At 39.7% G+C, this 18,562-nt stretch overlaps 2 protein-coding genes across 6 annotated transcripts; one reads left to right on the forward strand and one right to left on the reverse strand.

Moving 5' to 3' along the window:
• Nucleotides 1–994: 994 nt before the first annotated feature.
• qrich1 (glutamine rich 1) lies at nt 995–11,333 on the forward strand. 2 transcript variants are annotated; one of them, XM_023337988.1, is made up of 12 exons: nt 995–1,304; nt 1,906–2,196; nt 3,634–3,726; nt 3,822–3,962; nt 4,247–5,023; nt 5,112–5,289; nt 5,424–5,578; nt 5,896–6,010; nt 6,137–6,245; nt 6,412–6,560; nt 7,465–7,555; nt 10,639–11,333. In XM_023337988.1, the coding sequence occupies exons 2-12, from the start codon at nt 1,942–1,944 to the stop codon at nt 10,823–10,825; spliced, it is 2,250 nt and encodes a 749-aa protein (XP_023193756.1). In that variant the 5' UTR covers nt 995–1,304; nt 1,906–1,941; the 3' UTR covers nt 10,826–11,333. The 2 variants fall into 2 exon arrangements, with proteins under 2 accessions (XP_023193756.1, XP_023193761.1); XM_023337993.1 differs by having other exon boundaries at nt 995–1,212.
• Nucleotides 11,334–11,932: 599 nt separating this feature from the next.
• Nucleotides 11,933–18,032, reverse strand: LOC111609464 (receptor-type tyrosine-protein phosphatase V-like). Of its 4 annotated transcripts, none has more exons than XM_023338008.1 (11): nt 17,657–18,032; nt 17,334–17,417; nt 16,897–16,996; nt 16,716–16,809; nt 16,547–16,623; nt 16,295–16,429; nt 14,618–14,740; nt 14,387–14,544; nt 14,148–14,283; nt 12,695–12,756; nt 11,933–12,599 (listed from the first exon to the last, which is right to left on the reverse strand). In XM_023338008.1, exons 2-11 carry the CDS (start codon nt 17,336–17,338, stop codon nt 12,386–12,388), a joined length of 1,104 nt encoding a protein of 367 aa, XP_023193776.1. In that variant the 5' UTR covers nt 17,339–17,417; nt 17,657–18,032; the 3' UTR covers nt 11,933–12,385. The 4 variants fall into 4 exon arrangements, with proteins under 4 accessions (XP_023193776.1, XP_023193772.1, XP_023193766.1 ...); XM_023338004.1 differs by having other exon boundaries at nt 11,933–12,602; nt 16,716–16,806; nt 17,657–18,030; XM_023337998.1 differs by having other exon boundaries at nt 11,933–12,602; nt 17,657–18,030.
• Nucleotides 18,033–18,562: the final 530 nt, after the last annotated feature.

Here is an 18,562-nt window from a genome sequence, read left to right on the forward strand (position 1 = left end):
AAAAGTGGGCTACATTTTCACACTATTGCTGAAGATACAAAGGGAGAGATTGTTTACTAATGCCAAGGTAGGGGAACCTTTTTTCCACAATAAAAGTAAACTTCAGACAGTGAACTTATAAATTCTTTAAAGAAAAAGCTTTTTGAGGGTGGAGTCAGACCAGGAAACATTATGAAGAACAGTTCCAGTAAATGAGTAAGAACTTTGGCTGCTGCAGCACAAATGACATTATTATGCCAGTGATTAATTTAGTCATGTCTTCAAAATCAGAAGTGATTACTAGAATAAACAATGAGGGAAAACCCAGATGATTATGTCATTTAGGGCTGTAGAGTAACTTGTACCGGTGTGCTTGACATTTTTTCTTAAGTGCACCTAAAGTTTTAACTGTGATGTTCTGAGTTTAAAAAATACAATACAGCTACAATGTTTAACTCTGTAGTCTACTGTATATTGGCAACAAAAATCAATGCTAAAGTAAAGCATGAAGACACCTGCTTTACATCACCACTTCTTCCAAGCTTATCTGAATCAGGATAATACTTTTAACTCAAGACTTGTTCAGGCAGCTCATAAACTCTGTACTCTTGGATAGATAAATGTAGCTAGTTTACCACTCTTTCGACCTTCATTCTCATTATAGCAGTACATAAAATCGCATTATAGTATAACTACTACTACTGATGTAAACTGATTCATCACATATGGCATCAGAATAACAGTTGTATGGACAGGAATACTTTTGAGCTGAGATTTATATGACCACAATAAGAGCACTTTAAACCATAAACATTAAACAACGTGGGATAACACCACGCCAGACTGAAGTGCATGGGAATTAACTCCCACCTGCCCAGAGCTTCGGAAGTCCCTACTAAATATTCGGTGCATCTCTCTGGCACCACCTTAAAAGATTTAGATGCCAGTGAGCCACTAGGAGCGTGTCTCTGGAAGAACTGTGTTTTAAGGTGGAACGATATCTGCGCCGTCAGCTCTGCTTTTCTGATTGTACGAGTCGCCTTTAACAGATTACAAAGCAACTGAAGATCCTCGCGATTTTACCTGTCAGAAATATCGCGATAGCACCCCAGAGTTACAAATCGGTAGCCTATTGGTTTGAGGACGCTGTTGTAAGATGGCGCCCAGCGGAATATGAGTCGGGTGGGAAAAAAAGGAAAAACTACAGCTAACGGAAAAAAAGCAACCCATTAGGTAGCTGCTAAAAACACCGACAATATTGCGCTGTCCAGCTTATTGGAGGAAAACCGTTGTGGACGACTTAAACTTCGAGCTGTTAGAGACAGGTAGCCAATATCCATGCTAATACTAGCCTATTAGCTTTAAGGTAATCAGAGAAAAACAGTAAAGCGCAACTGACGTATGATGGTTTGTCAGGAACTGATGGTTTGAACACACCTTTAATCTATTGCGAAGCGACAATTGCCACCTGAATTGTTGGATTTGACGCTTGTTTCCAACGACACCGTGATTGGCTTTATTTTGCAAACAACACGCGGCTAGTTAGCAATGCACCTGGCTAACCTAGCGCGTTGTGTAATCAACAACTTGGTTGGGGTCTGTTCAGACATGTAGCCGTAAACATTACAGTAACATAAATCCAGTTTCAAGCGTGCCCGTTTCATCCTGAATATGTTACCAACCCAAGTCTTCTGCATTCGATTTGGAAAGTGACCGCGCTTTTGTCCCAGCTCGTTTACACTCAGCCGGAATTAACCCTTTCCTATTACAATCTCTCTCTGTGCTATCACCAGTCATTTAGCTCTGACTGCGTCCGACTGAAGCCGGTGTTGGATGATTTTAATGTAGTCATCTTTTTTTATTATTATTTTATTTATTATAGTTTTAATTGAAATTCAAAATTTCGCTTTATATCTTTTCCTCCAGGTTTCCATCTCATCTAAGGGATAACACTCTGCAGCTATGAATAATGCCATGGATAGCAGCAGCTCATATGAGGAGCTAGTGAGACAGAAAGCTCGGAGCATTCCTCAACATCGTATGAAGGAATTCCTGGAGTCCTTGGCCAGTAAAGGTCCTGATGCTTTGCAGGAGTTCAGCCAACAAAGTGGAGACACTACAACCACCACTACCACTATGGTTTACCAACAAGAGACCAACTGCATCTATACAGACAGTACAGAAGTGGCTGGGTCGCTGTTGGAGCTGGCATGTCCGGTAAATGAAGTTTGTGTGTTACACCCCCCAATGCAGATTCAAAAATGTGTATATATATATATAATTCAATGAGTTTCCTTTATTTTCATGACTATTGACATTGCAGATTCACACTGAAGGCATCAAAACTATGAATAACACATGTGGAAATATGTACTAAACAAAAAAGTGTAAAACAACTGAAAATACCCCTTATATTCTAGTTTCTTCAAAGTAGCAACCTTTTGCTGTGATTGCTGCTTTGCACACACTCTGCATTTTCTTGATGAGCTTCAAGAGGTAGTCACCTGAAATGGTTTTCACTTCATAGGTGTGCCCTGTCAGGGATTTCTTGCCTTATAAATAGTCATGAAAATAAAGAAAACCCATTGAATTAGAAGGTGTGTCCAAACCTTTGGTCTGTGCATTCTTTATTGCAAGCACATAAAGAATGCACATGATTAAACTTCAGACCAGATTATTTAGGTTAGTGCATCAACTATGTATTTTCATTATGATATTTGTGTGTACAATATATACATATATTGCATTTTAACAAGAATCTGGTCAGCATATGCTGCATGTTATATAGTGTCGTGAATTCAGAGTGCATTCATTATGAGTACACAAGCATGCTTGGTTGCATGCTTGGCTTCATGGCAATAGATGCACACACTTGACACAGATTATACCCTGCAAGATACCTGACTTCCTAGCTACTAAAGGACTGATTGTTAGATTTTATTTTGGGGTTTTGAAGTATTTAAGTCTCACCTTGTCTAATCTTGGAGGTCTTTTACCAAGTCTAATCAAGAAAGGATACACCTTGAAAAATAAGATGCTTTTAAATGTTTGGAGCTCTAATCTAAGTAGAGGTAATTGTGTGTGTGCAGTTGCTTTTTCCATTTCAGTTCAGAAATATTAAACTCCTTTTGACTCAGGTGGAGTTTGATGTTGCTTCTGCATTGTTTTATACAGTATCTGTTTTATGTGAATTTTATTTTCGTCTCTACTAGTGAATTATGTTTTGTGTGTGTGCTCCTGACTTTGCAATTTAATTAGTTATTCCTGATCGCTTCTTCCTTTGAAGTATTTTAGTGGTGTTTGTTGTTTAATTATTGCAGTGCAGAAATTCTCTACAACTTTATTTGTTTAGCTCAGGGTTTTCAGATGAAGGACAAGTTATTTTAAACTTTTAGATGCCTTTGTAGTCCAGCACACCTGAATTAAATAGCTGAAAAACTTCTGCAATTTCATGCTATGTAGTTTATACAGATTTCTGCTAATGACATTTGTATTTGATTCAGGTGTGTTGAAGCAGTCACCTGGCTCAGTTTATGTTCACTCTGATTTCTAATGTGGAATACAACCTTAACCAAAATGACTGCAATATATACATATGTAATTTTGTTTTGAGAGTGCTTCTTTTAAAAATGAAAACCTTATCCTCTGTTGCAGGTTCAGGTGCAGGTCCAGCCACAGCAGCAGCAGATGCAGGACTCTGCATCACAACAGACTGTCCAACAGAATGCAGAACAACAGATTGTGCAGGTCAGAATCTGAATTTTAAGAAAAACATATTGTCATCTTATCCAGTTTGACAATATCATGTTTCCGCTTAATGTCCTGCTTATAATAATGCACAGGTGCAAATTCAAGGCCAGCAACAGGGTCAGATGCTTGGCCAGGTACTCCAGGTGCCCGCTGGTTCCCATCAGCAGCTGCAGGGCATTACCACTGCACAGCTGATTCAGCCTGGGGAACTGACAGAGGAACAGCAGCAACAGGTTTGTCCATATACTATTGGTACTGGAGTTTATAGCAAGATGAGGCAGTAAACAGGTTGGGACTTCATTCACACAGCAAGTCTTGATTCTCAATTCGAAGTTTAAAAAAACAATTTTTTTTAAATGAAATTTGAGTATTAGTGGGTTTTTTTCTTTACATAATGGCTGGAGCTATTGCAATGAGATATTGTAATAGCACATCTGTGTGAAACACAGTAGTGTACAAGAATTTTTTTATTTTACTTTACTTTACTCATTATTACTTCTGACCTTGTGTGTTTCAGCTGCAAGCCCAGCTGGTGGCAGCTGTGGCAGGTGGGCAGCAGATCCAGATCCAGACGGTGGGGGCCCTGTCCCCCACTCAGCAGCAGGACGGTGTGGAGCGGAGGGTGATGGGAACCGCGGTTACTACATCCCAAGCACCAGGGGTCCTGCAGCCAGCTAAAAAGCGTAAGGTGGACATGCCCATCACTGTGTCGTATGCCCTGCCTGGTCAGCAGGTAGCCACAGTGTTGGCAATCCCACAGGGTCAGGGGCAGCAGCAGAGCTACGTGTCACTGCGGCCAGACCTCCTAACTGTAGACAGTTCCCACCTTTACAGCGCTACTGGTACAATCACCAGTCCCACAGGTGAAACCTGGACCATTCCTGTGTACTCTGCTCCTGCTGGGTCTGGGGGCCGTGAGCAGGTCACACACATTGCCATCCCCCAGGAAGCTTACGGGACGGTGCAGGTGGCAGGGACAAACACTACAACATTGACCACAATGCCGACCCAGGTCACCATCGAAAGCGATAAGCTAAAAAGCCCTACTAGTCAAAGTCAGACTGTGCAGGCGGTTTCCAGCATAACGAGCTCCACTGGGATGAGCAACCAAGAGGAAGTGGTTCACACACTGGCCGCAAATACGCTCTTTCCCGCCCAGCTGATGAACGGAAACATCCACATTCCCGTGGCTGTGCAGGGCTACTCCAACGCCACACAATCCATTATCTGGGACCCCCAGCAGCAGGTGCTGCACACACAGGGACTGACAGGGCAGGATGGACAGCCGCTACAGGTAATAACACAGCATCCTTTCATTCTGCAGGTGTTTCATTTCAGCTCAGTGAAAGTTTTTAATTTTTGTTTTGGTTGGTTGTTGTCAGGGTCAGACAGTGGTCGCAGAAGTAGATGGTCAAGGTCAGCAGCAAGTGCAGGTGCAGGAGCTGCTGCTGCCCGCGACCCTGAAGCCAGAGGAGGGGCTGGACGTGTGGCGGCTCTGGGCTCAGAGGAAAAATGCAGAGCTGGACAAATCGGATCAGAACAAACTTGCTCCAATAGGCCGTGAGAGACCATGCATTTTACTTAGAGTTAAAGTGACAAACAATAATTGGTATGAACAACTTTCCCCATTGTGGGATGGTAAAGGATTTTCTGTTCATTTCTCAATTGGCATTTTTTCTTATGTGGTGCTTCAGGACGCCAGGCGCTCCGTTTCCAGGAGGATCTGGTGTCGTGTGCCGTGGCTGAGCTCTGCATGGGTCTGTCTCTGATGACAGCAGAGGCTCGGGGGCTTGAAGGAGAATCATACGAGGCGGATGTTCTTTATTATGTATTTCTCTGCATACAAAAGGTTAGTTACACTCATTCATCCCCAAAACTCTGTTGATCTGTAGCAGATTTTAGTTAACACAGAAAAGAAATTCAGGGCTTTTAATTTGTATAGTTTACAATTGAAGTTGGAAAAATAATTATTTTGTTCCAATAATCTTAAAACTAAATTTTACTGCCTTCCAAACAGGAACTAAATGAAAGTTTCTTAAGTGGATTTTGACATTTTGATAGAACTCTAGGGCTTGTTTTATTTGTCCTGCTAAGCATCTCTGCATCCAATAGACTAGAAGTTAATGGCACCACTGATGATCTGCTTCTCTCTCTTCTTCCCTGCAGTATCTGTTTGATAACGGTCGAGTTGACGACATTTTCTCAGATCAGTACTATACTCGTTTCGCTCATTGTCTACATCTAATCTTGGACCCCTGGAGGCCGTCAGTTCATCCTCTAGGTACACTCATATATTTATTTATTTTTTGAATTTGCTTTGCATTAATTCCCTAAGTTCCAGCTGCATGTGCAACAGTTTTCTAAACCTACCAGCTCTTGATATTCTGCTCTTTACTTCTTTCCCCAGGGTATGTTATTCCCAGTCATGTAACAGAGGAGATGCTGTGGGAGTGTAAACAGCTGGGAGCTCATTCTCCATCAACACTGCTCACAACTCTCATGTTCTTCAACACAAAGTGAGTTTCAAAGCCCTCCAGTATTCTGATGGTTCTGCAGATATTTAATTAACAAAAAGGGTTTTATTCATTTAATGATGTATAATCAAATGTCGATCGGTCTGCATTCATCTACTGTATATCTTTAGTAGTACTGCCTCATTTTTGATGTTGCTCTGTTTTCCAGATATTTCCACCTAAAAACAGTGGATCAGCATCTAAAATTGGCTTTTTCAAAGGTGTTGAGACACACCAGGAAGAGTCCCAACAATCCCAAAGACAAGAGCACCAGCATACGGTACCTAAAGTCAGCGGAGAGGTTCATAGGACAGAAAGGTAAGAGGATAAACAGATGTTAAAGTCCTTTTATAATTGCATAATATGATTCAATTCAAACTATTGACCAGTGGCCTTAAAAAAAAATGTTAGTGCGATTTTCACTCTTTTTAAAAGTGCAGTAGTTTACACAGTCTACTCTCTTGTAGACTGTGTAAAAATCCTGTTTATTATGTTTACTCATGTATGAGGTAATCAGTAGGCCTGTCACAATAAGGAATAGCTCAATTATAAAATGCATGATAAATTAAAGCAAGCTCAATAATTTCCATTTGCATGATTTATCGTTTTCTCTTTCTGGTAGAAGTCGTTTTTGGTAGAAAAACTTGTACTTGTGCTTTCTGATTAAATCCAAAAAGTCTTCAGTTTGGTGCTTTGGACTCAACTTTTTTTAAAGGACAATTTTGTTTAGAAACTTCATATTTCAAATTTTTTTGTTGCTGTTTTGTTTATTTTGGTTATATGAAATATCTTCAAGTTGTAGTGTTAAATGTTCATTAGAAATGAAAGTGTATTTATCTTTAAGAATGTATTCATGCATTATAATACCTTTAACATTATATCACTTGAAAATGGTCTCAAAACAATATTATCGTTTAGCGCAGTAACTTCTGTGATAAACATGTGTATAGAGTTCACACGTGTAATCAAACACATGTGAGCTCTAAACCCAAAGGATAGATCTATTATTTGTGAATTTTGTTAGATTTTTTTATGCTTTCACACAAACATCATCGCCCACAACTGTTGATTGTTTATGACCAGTTTTTTTTTTACATGGTCTCTTTTGCTGCGGTAGAACCTCAAAAAGCTGCACATACCTTGTGCTTTCCGATAAAATCCAAAATGACGAGTTGCAGTTCTCCATTGAGAGTAATGATGACTGTCTTTACTTCTCGTTCAGTGACAGATGACATGTACTCGGAACAGCTGGAGGACCCTGAGAACCCACTGCGCTGCCCTATCAAGCTCTATGATTTCTACCTCTTCAAATGGTAAATAGGAAGCGACTTCGTAATAAGATTTAGTTTCTCTTAGAGGAGCTGCTATGATTACCGTATTTTCCGCACTATAAGGCGCACCGCATTATAAGGCGCACCTTCAATGAATGGCCTATTTTAAAACTTTTTTCATATATAAGGCGCACTGCATTATAAGGCGCATAGAATAGACGCTACAGTAGAGGCTGGGGTTACGTTATGCATCCATTAGATGGAACTGCGATAAAGGGAATGTTGACAAAATAGTCAGATAGGTCAGTCAAACTTTATTAATAGATTACAAACCAGCATTCTGAAAACTCTGTTCATTCCCAAAATGAACAGCTGTTGCTTCCTCCACTTCTGCGCCATTGATTGTTCATGTCAAATTCTCTTGCTGCTGCTCTATGGGCTCTTTGCACCTCAGCTTAATGATGAACATCGATCCGAAGCCCCAACAAGTAGCTGGAGAAAGTTTTTAACATGTTCGCCTCGTTATACACAGATACGAAGGTGAGTTTTACTTTCTTTAAACTTTGTGGCTAACATTAGCTTTAGCTTATGCTAGACATTTTTCTTGTAAAAATGTGCTATTTAAGTATCTAAACATTTTTCATCATTCATTAACGGACAATGTTTTTACCTTGTGTTCAAGTATATTACCTGTGTTTGTTGTCGTCAGTGTCAGAGACCAAGTAACGGGGATTTTACGGTTCAGGCTTTTTGCTTCTGAAGCCTGAGGAACAACAAGCCCATAGCTTAACATTAGCTCTGGTGTCGGAGTTCTAGTTCAGCTGGTTCAGGTTCAAAGTTGTTGCTTTTAGAAAAATATGGCCGTGTTCCTTAAGGTCTCCGTGTTACTTCGCTTTATTAGTTTTTCATGCTTCTTGTGAAGCAGGACGGTGTTTACAACGGTGTGTACAGGCGGATCAGTTGCTCGGCTGTCTGGTTCTGGTCTGCTCTCTGGTTCCCATAAACTCTTTCAGGCTGAATACAGAAGTGATTCCATGGAAATAACACAGGAGGCTCCTTTACCTTCTTCTTTAGGCTGAAGAAGTTGATCCGGAGTGAAGTGAAGGCTGTAAACTTTGCTGTGCGGCGTTAGCTTTAACTGGTAGCGACGAATATTTACAAGCCACCGTCTTCTTAATTCAGGATCGTTTGGAAATCCATGAAAACTTAAAAGCCCATTATATTAGAAAGACAACAATGTTCATAGTATTGTTTTATTTGCGTCTGAAATAAGACTTTGTCTTTTCTAGCTGTCATGGTAACTCGAAGCGAAAAAGGAGAGCCGCATTTGCGCATGCGGTTGTGACGTCAGCGCGGCAGGTGCAAAGAGCCCATTCCCGTGTTCTACTGTGTGACTGATCGCCTTGAGCTTAAACTCTGCGTTGTAAGCGTGTCTCTTAATAGGAGCCATTTTGGGGTCTTTACACAAAACCCAGCTTGCACCGCTGGCTGCATCGGAGTCTGCTTTCCCGTTTCTTCTTCTACGGGGAAAATGAAGTTGGCGTCTGCTTTCCCGTTTCTTCTTCTATGGGGATAATGAAGTTGGCGTCTGCTTTCCCGTTTCTTCTTCTACGGGGGAAATGAAGTTGGCGTCTGCTTTCCTCCGTTTCTTCCTCTACGGGGAAAATAAAGTCGGCGTCTGCTTACCGTAGTTGCGAGACCTGTTGTGGCTCAATATTGGTCCATATATAAGGCGCACCGGATTATAAGGCGCACTGTCGGCTTTTGAGAAAATTGAAGGTTTTTAGGTGCGCCTTATAGTGCGGAAAATACGGTAAGTAAAATTACTGGTTGGTGTAATTGAAAGGGTGTGAAGATGCTGCACTCTGCGCTGAAGTGTCTTAATTTGCAAGATTATTGCTGTTGAGAATCTGGAAAAAAAAACATTGATGCTGAATAATCTAGCTTCTCCATCTTTTAAAAATGAATATTTATTGAACCCTAAAGACCTGAACCTTATTTGGTAATTCTATGTCTTAAAAAGTCTGAAATACAAACTCAAGTTTATGTCTTAAGTTTGCATGTTCTATCAGGAATGCAGCAATGGGAAAAATGTTGATATCTGATAGTAATGTAGTTGTTTTGGAGGATAATCGATATTTGAGATTACATGCTTTTTACTAATGTTAAAACACTGGAAAAATGGACATTTCCAATATGTCAAGTGGTCAACATCAGTTCATGCCGATACACCGTCCACTTTTATGTTCAATCATTAATTGTTTCCTTCAACTTCTAACATGTTGTTTTGAGAAACATATTTTACCTTCATCTCTGAGTTGTTGCTCTTGCTGAATGATTTGGGTTTTTTATGTTGTTCCAAAGCTACATATACCAAGACGAATGAAAGCAATAAATGAGAGCTTATATGAATAAGCTCAGTTGCTCTTCATTCAGTGGAATTCAGTGCATCCCTAGATATCAGCTGTCCATTCAAATTTCCTGAAAATGTTGCTCCTAAACCTGACTAGCATACATCTTAATTGTAGTTAATTAAAATGATGTCGCATTTTTTATTTTCATTTCCAGCACCTCCATCATGCAAAAGTGTCTTCGAACGTCAGTTCAAATTGTGTAATTTGAAATCATGGATTTTAGTAGGTGGCTAAGACTCATTGTCTATAATGGTTATGTACCTAATTACATACCATAGAAAGCTGTTTAAGTTACATAGCCGGGTGTAAAGACACTCGAATCATGTGTTATGAAGTTATTTTTTACTTTCCACTTTGGTTCTGCAGAAACTGTTTGATTAAAGAAGTACCTTACAGTAACTTAAAGACTTACTTTGACAGTAACTCAGGGCCGGGGTTGGAGAACCTCGGCCTAAATGACTTAACAAGAGATCCACCAATCAAACTTTCCCTGGCTGTTACAGATCGTGACCAGTACAATGTTTTTTATTTTATGGAAATTATGCTTGAGTAATAGCCAGTAATGAGGTTCTGATTTTGTAACAACAGAAAGTGAATGGGTTACAAGGATATCTCTATTTATGCTCTAAAGTATAAATAACTATAACCTTTAATCTAATAAGTACACCCATAAAATATCCTCACTCTTGTTTCCGTTGTGTGTTTGTACAGTCCTCAGAGTGCTAAAGGCCGTAACGACACCTTCTACCTGACCCCGGAGCCGGTGGTGGCTCCAAACAGCCCCATTTGGTACTCAACACAACCAATCCCCCGGGAGCACCTGGAGCAGATGCTCGCCCGAATCCTTGTTGTCCGTGAAATCCAGGAAGCGCTTAACATGTCGGAGAGCGTGAACTAGGACTTGAAAGAGAAGTAAAAACAGAAGGGACTCCTCCTGTTTTCATCAGCCAGCCTTTGATAGCTCGTCATGAGTAGTTTGCTCTTCTGACTCTCCTCATTTTATTTTCTTTTGGGGTGGCATGTATCTGTTTATATCACATGCCGGCCTACCTTGGACATGAACTGTAAATACACTTAAAAAATCAATATATAGGGAGATTTGTCTCATCGAGACAGTCCCCTTTTTTGTCTTCGTTATGGCCAAAGGATGTAGAGTCTAATAATCTTTTAGTGGACCTAAACGCTAATTTAAAAGTTATTTTATCTGTTGGTTCACTTCACCAACAGTCTGATATAAATGTTAATTTTCTTACCTGTTTTAATCTGTAATATATTTCCAATTGTCACCATGGTTGGCCTACACTATGCTGCTTTTCCTTTTCCTATTTGTTGTTTTATTTCTTTGTCTGCCTTGGTCACTGTTGAGTCTCACAGTGAATATCTGAATTAAAAAAAGACAAACTAGGTATGGGAAAAGTCTTTTAAGTTATATACATTTTCTTTTCCGATATCATTTTGTTTGTGTTGAGCCTACTTATTTGGAGATGCTGAGCTTTTGAGGTTGCCTGCTTAAGAGCACCCTCTGTTGGATCTTGGTGGTATTAAATCACATTAGTACTTAAATCCTCCATGGATTTGATTGCAACAGGCTGGCACCGCCTAATCTGCAGCTAATAGCACTTGCCACAGGGTGAAGGTGTGGCAAAGGCAGGACTTGGACGCTGACGTCTGCTGAATCCTTTATCTCTTGAGGACATTAAACACAAAGACTAAAGAGGGATCTAATGTATCATGTCTACTGTACTCCATAAAAGACTTAAAGTGGGTCAGCCCTACATGTTCTATAATGTATAGTACCAGTAGTTTCTCCATGAACCGTAATGGGATTCAGTCATTTAAGGAGAATGCCAGTGCCTGTGTGTTTTTCAAACATGACCGTTTTTGTACAGCCACTACACCGTGTGTCTGCCTTTCTGTTGTCACCTCTGCACCCTGATTGATAGACTTGATTGTGTATCATGAAAGAAATGCACAGTGGAAATTTTTTTCCAACAGTTGTTAATAAAATACATCTCAGCAGTCTTTGTCACCAATTAAGGTAAATAATTAGCTCTCTAGCTGCTCCCACCTGGAATCTTTGCTCATCATAAAAGGTTTTTTGTTGGTGACCTGATAAAAAGCCTCTGCCTGCAGTATTTTTACTTCATGCAGCCTCCTTTTCTCAGGAATCAGAAGTGATTTGCAGAATAACAGGTTTAACCTGATGAATTATTCCCTTAGTTATTCCTCCTGGTTACAGCACAAACTGCTGTGTCTTTGTTAAAGGCATTTATCTGCATGTTGTCGGGGCAGTTCTGTGCCTCTGGGCCGTCTCCTCGCGCTGCATGCACAGCGTTGCAGCTTTAGTCATTTCCTACACTTGTATAAAGCAGCATCTAGAAGCCCCCCCACTCCCCTCCCCCTTTTACATCCAATGAGATGGTTATCAGTTCTTCCATGCCTTTTTCAGAGAATATCTTCAGGCGTTTTGTGAGTTCGGATTCATCTGCGATAAGGAGGGTATTAACCTCCTCAGTAGGTTCCCAGGTTTAAAAATCTGTTGCAGTGTGTTCTGGGGTTGGTCTGCCGGAGGTTTATGTTGAGAGCTGTGTCGCTGCCTCCTCCTCCGTGAGCTCGGAGGTTGATCCTTCTTGTGTTGGTTAGAATTCAAATCTGGTACCTGCATCTGTTGCCTGCTGAGAAAGAGGAGATGTTTCATTCTGTCTTCATGGGTTGCCTCATAATACTGTCATCTGTGTGCAGTGGGAACTTATTTCTGCATCCCTACCTTGCTGATGCTCCTCCACTGAGCCAATGTAGCAGACAGTGATGAATAAATATGTACTGGTCCTGAATACACACAAAGGAATGACTTTGTTTTGTTTGGATGGCATGAGTCAGTTAAGTACTCAGTCTATAATAAGTAGTTCAATTATACCTCCCAGTAAGGTTAGTCATCAAAATCTTTGTTTTAAACTCTATATTGATTATAGAGTATAAACCATATTTCTGGTGGTTATTTAGTAATTTTGATGATTAGAACTTATAGTTAATGAAATATTTGGTCTCTAACAACTTGAACAGGACATAAATCAATAAAAACACATTTTCGATGCATAGATGTCTGCCTACCAAAAAGTAAATCTACATACAACAAGGTTTATGCATAGTACTTAATCGGGGCACTGTTTGGATAAATTGCTGGATCAGTGAAGTGTGGCATGGACTCAGCCTGTGGCATTGCTGAGGTCGTAAATAAGTCAAGGTTCTAGCCTTCAACCTGTCTGCGTTGTTTGGTAAAGTGTTTCTCTTCTTGACAATACTCGACAGATTCACTGTGGGATTCAAGTAAGAAAAGAAAAACTGGCCAATTGAGCACATGGTCTTTGGCAGTTGGGGGCAGATATGAAGTCCTGCTGGAAAATAAAATCGATATCCATAAAACTTGTCTGCAGAGAGGCATTCCTTCTAAAGGTTTGTGGGAGGTGATTGCATTTCATGTCACGTAGCTCCCTAAATATTCACCAACTTTGGAAATTTTGCGATGTACCCAAAGCATCTTGGGTTCTGTCTCTCTCTGCTCTTCCTCTAAACTGTCCAATTCTTTATCTCCTAAGACCAGGTAAGACCTATCTTTCATTGTCTTTGGCTCAGGATTTATTTAACACAAGAAATGCAAAAGTATCAATTTATGTCTCGGACATAATCTGTGTGATGCCTCGTGAAGCTCACTCTTTAATGGGATTTGCATCACAGTCTGTTCAAGGTTGTAGTTATTACATCAGGCACATCTTCAGCGGAATAGCTGGTAAGTGAGTAATAAAGCTGTTGCTGGGCTCGGTCAAAGCCTAATCTGAATCATACTTTCTATTTGCTGAACACCTTATATTGAAAGTTTGTTCCCAATATTTATAGAAAGTATTCTATGGTATTACTTAAGATTTTGACATGTTTACTATTCAGCCAGAGGTTTCTCTTGATAGTCGCCTCTTGCTTGCTAAGATTAGGGACTGTTGCTAAGGCACCAGTTTGACTCAATTGCCTTGGTTTCCTTGGATATCTTTGTGAGTTTGGACCTAACTAGAATCTGTTTAACTGGATATAAATCAGACCTGCTTGCCTTTTAAAGTGTCTAGGCAGGATATTTATTGTGAATTGGTGCTATATAAATAAACTGAGTTGTTATCGTTTTAAAATATCCTCATAGCTGTGTATTTAAGTGATGTACAATGTAGACTTACAAGTGTCTGGACCATCGACATGCGATGCAGTCGCAGGTCCCTCACAGCACCTTTGATGTCAGGTGGGATCCCTCTCATGCTCAGCTGCATCAGCCACAACAAAGTCACAAACGTCCCTGACCGGCCAATGCCTGCACTAAACCACAGAAGGCGAGCAACAAAACTGTCAGAGTGAAACATAATTGATTCCAGACCTTATATTTTTTTGAAGTAGAAGATGTTAAATCCAGAAATCACACCTGCAGTGCACCACAGCTGGCCCCAGACAGGGTAGAGCCTCCAAATGTTGCCGCACATGCTCAGTGAATACACACAGAGAAAATGGGTTTGGGACTTTCTGGTCCGGCCAGGACGGGTAGTAGTAATGTGTGATTATCCTGTCGTTTGGCAGGTCCCTCTGAAAAACAAACATTTGTTCTGCCTATAAAGTAAAAGGAAGTGTGAAAAGGAAGAGCAGATATTTGTCTTACCTGTCGCAGGTTAATGGTAGTAACAAAATAATCTGGACCCTGTTTCCGAGTCACTGTTGTTATTTGGAAGAGCCCATGATAAACAGTCCCTTCTTCCAGAGACCAGTACTTTTCACACAGTACCTGTACACACACAGGAGGCGCAGTCAATCATGTAGCACAGTTGGAGCAAAAATTATGTGCACCCTTTTAAAGGTTCAATGGTCTTTTGCATCAGGAAGGAAATTTTAGAGCCAAAAAACAGGAACATAACTCAATGAACCAAGTAGATTATTCAGTTAACAAGTTTAGAATAACAAGTTTACTTTAGTCTTTAGGTTTAAAACATTTTTCTTCAGAGATTCAGTTTTTAAAGAAACTTACAGTAAGTTAAAAAAGTACAGTTTGCAAAAAATAAAAAGCAAAAAAAACTTAAACATTCCTTACTATGTGTCATTGTTTATGGAAATGTTATGTATTGCATGAAATGTCTGGGAAGCATTTTTTAAAATTACATTTACATTTTAAAACATTCAGTTCTTTTGCCCAAAATTATTAATTACATTTCTTATTCTTATTGATTTAAGATCCACACACAACTTCAGAGTTGCAGGTTGCAGACTAGTGCTTCAGTTTCCATGCTACATGTTAATGTTAATAAAGATAAAATTGGAAACAGACAAGTATGGCTTGCTTAGAATAGTTGCCAAGAGGAAAACTCTTCCATGTAAAAATGAATTTGGCTCAAGTTTAAAACTAAGCCTAGTATAAAAGTACAGCTTAAACCTGGAACGCACACGTGAGGGGTGATGATTTGGTCTTGTTTTGTACCCACAGGCGTGGGCTGGGTGCTTTGAGTTGGCCATGATCTCCTCTGTATACCAAATATGTGGTAGAGTCAAATCTGACTGATAACTAGAGCTTTCCTCAAACTGACAATCATTTCAAAGACGGCAGCAAATCTACACCAGAATAACTAAAATAGAACAGCATCAAGATGAGAAAGACTGAGACTAAATATGTCTTAAATAAAACACCAATTTCAAGTCATTGGTGCACAGGCTATTGCATTAAGGGACAGTTTTTAACACAGCCTTTGAATTTTGCCTTTATTTAGTCATTAACAGAGTACAGTACATGTTTGGTTTAAATGAGATTTAAGTAATTTGAGGAGCACAAACAGTGTTATGAACTGATTTGTAATATTTTTAAGGTGCAAACGGTGTTCCTTTTTTTGCCTAGGATGGTCAAAATTGAATACATTTATTCAGATTTATAAAAAGCCTAAAACAAATAATGTGGATCACAGATTTTTTTGTCTGGGTCTTTCTTTTGCTCCTTCATATATGCAGGATTTGCAATTATGATGATGGTTCAACTTGTTAGCCTAATGTGAATGGGTGGATTGAGTTAGGATAGAGGCAGGCAATCAGAAAACACAAGCGAGTGTTTCCTGAAGTGATGCTGCTGCTAAAAGAAACTTATCAGACCCTCCTTGTTTGTCCTGATACATAATTGCTTCCCCCAACAGACTGTTTCAAGTTTGAGTTTCTGCTAAAATAACTAAGACCATGTTTTTGTTGATTTCTTTTTTGTTTTTGACAAACAAACTGGGGTTTTGCTTATGTTTTTGAATTTGGGCATGGCTAAGTTAACCAGTTAACATGTCCCTGAGGTAGAAGCAAACAAGCATCTCACTGTGTTCTTTTCTCTGAGAGCGGTCACCATGATGATTATCCTGACGTTTTGCTCCCAGACCATCCTCCAGAAGTCGGCTAAAGTGTTGGATATTGGACCTTGGGTGCAGATGAAATCCCTTTCTGATCCACCACCCTAAATGCAGACAAACAGATACATAAAGTGATGATGGGACCCCAGTGAAGATGAAGATGTGGGAAAAGTGACACAAACTAAAACAAAGAATGAGAAAGAGAGAGAGAGAGCTCTTACAGGGACAAAATTTGCATTGATGTAATCAGAATTTGGGTTCTGGTTTTGAACTGAAAGCCTCACCCGACAGTGATCATCTGCAATAAGATGGAACAAAAAAAAAAACATGTCAAATATTTACCGACACGCTTATCGTAATTCGAAGTAACGTCAGATGCTGTCCACTCACATGGCAAAATGCAATGGTATCTGTTTTTTTCTCTGTTGGCCTCCAAGCTGCCGGCTCTACTGGGGAGATCTTTCCCAACATCATTCAGCTCCTGCTGAGAGTCAGCACCATAGAAACAGTTAATGCACACTTTATAAAACATAACTCTGATGTAAGTGTCGTTTATCTTTGTAGTAGTTACCCTAAAGGCCTGTTTAAAGCCTCGGTTGTTATTGGACGCCAGTTTGCTGCATTGGAAATTAAAGTCCTGCAGAATCTGTGATCTTGAGAAAGTCTCCATCCTTCAAAAAACAATTTTATTGAATTCAATTAAGTCTGGCAATATTTCCCCCAATCAGACTTAAGGATGAAAAATAAAATTCATACATCATTTATTTTTATTACACTGAACATCTTTTCCCCTGAGTGCTTTATTTTGTTCTTTTCTGCTCTTAAACCTGCTTAAATTCCCTACTGCTGCCACATCTGCACCATATTTATGACTAAACCACAGTGCTAACATGATTTTGTTTAAAATGGAACTTTTACATTTTACTGTTATTAGTAATACAAAAATGAATACCCCAAACCTAACATTTTAAGAAAACGGAACCCTAGTAAGATTGTTGTCAAGCTTACCTCATGTCTTTTCCTGAACACAGTCCTGTCCTTTAAGTATAAACTCAGTGGGGAGAGTTTAAAGCTCTGGATATGTCGTCAGTGCTGTGAAAAATCCCAAAATTTGAAATGAAAAGAGTAAAAACGGATTATTTTTCCAATTATCAGTCATTTAGCCACTAATCAGAAGTACATCAGATAATAAAACATTATTTTTCTATGTTAAAATGAATAATCTAGTCCAAGGTAATACTCTCCTCTCCTCCGCTTCATTTTGATAAAAAGCTTTTGTGCAGGAGGAGCAAAACCAAACATTCACAGAGAACAATTAGCTGACTACTCACCTGACAAGAAAGAAAACCTGCTTGATCAAGTTCTTAACCCCAGACATCAACCAGCTGAGCAGCTTGAGTGTGGTGTGCCTGCATCAGGTTTGCGTCAGTCAACGGGCCCCAAAAACAGTCATTCACAAGGAGAGGACCGCGATCTGAGTCCGCCGCTCTTCCCAGGCTGTCTCAAAGCTCCCAGCTGGTGGTAATGCTGTCTGAGGCACGACTAAACGAAACAATGGGTGGGGATGGTGGGCGGAGAGAGGAGCACAAAACATCAGGGGAGGGAAGGAGGTTTGTGAAAGCTTTGGCTCTTATTTACACAGGTAAAGTCAATCCTTTCTGTCTAACGAAGGGTTCTCGTCAGTTCTAGGAAATCCCTAGACATCAGCTTCCTTTGTTCTGGACAATTTGTATGGAAGATGTGTGATGAATTTAAGAATAGAAACATCACCAATGTTAAAAAAAGAAACATGTTGCAGTAAAATGAATCATTGCAGATATATAGAATATTTTCCTGCACCATATTAGAACAATTCACAGTAAAAGGTATCCTCATCATGATGCTGCCATCACCATGCCTGACTACGCAATTCAAGACGTGATATATATATATATATACTGCTCAAAAAAATAAAGGGAACACTTTAAGTGTGAAACACCTGTTTAAGTGTTCCCTTTATTTTTTTGAGCAGTGTATATATATATATATATATATTCTGTAATTTGGTGGTGTATTTAGTTTAATTTGAATCCAAATTCTGCTCCAAGGATGCTACAACCGGTTATCAGATTTTTGACAAAGGATCAGGGTCAGTATGGGAAGCCTAAAAAGCAAAAATCAGTGAGAATTGATTCTTGATGAAGACAAATTCTTGATGAATTTGTCTTCATCAAGAAGACAAATTCTTGTCTTTTCTT

This window comes from Xiphophorus maculatus, chromosome 1 (genome assembly GCF_002775205.1).
Source record: "Xiphophorus maculatus strain JP 163 A chromosome 1, X_maculatus-5.0-male, whole genome shotgun sequence".
Classification (NCBI taxonomy): domain Eukaryota; kingdom Metazoa; phylum Chordata; class Actinopteri; order Cyprinodontiformes; family Poeciliidae; genus Xiphophorus; species Xiphophorus maculatus.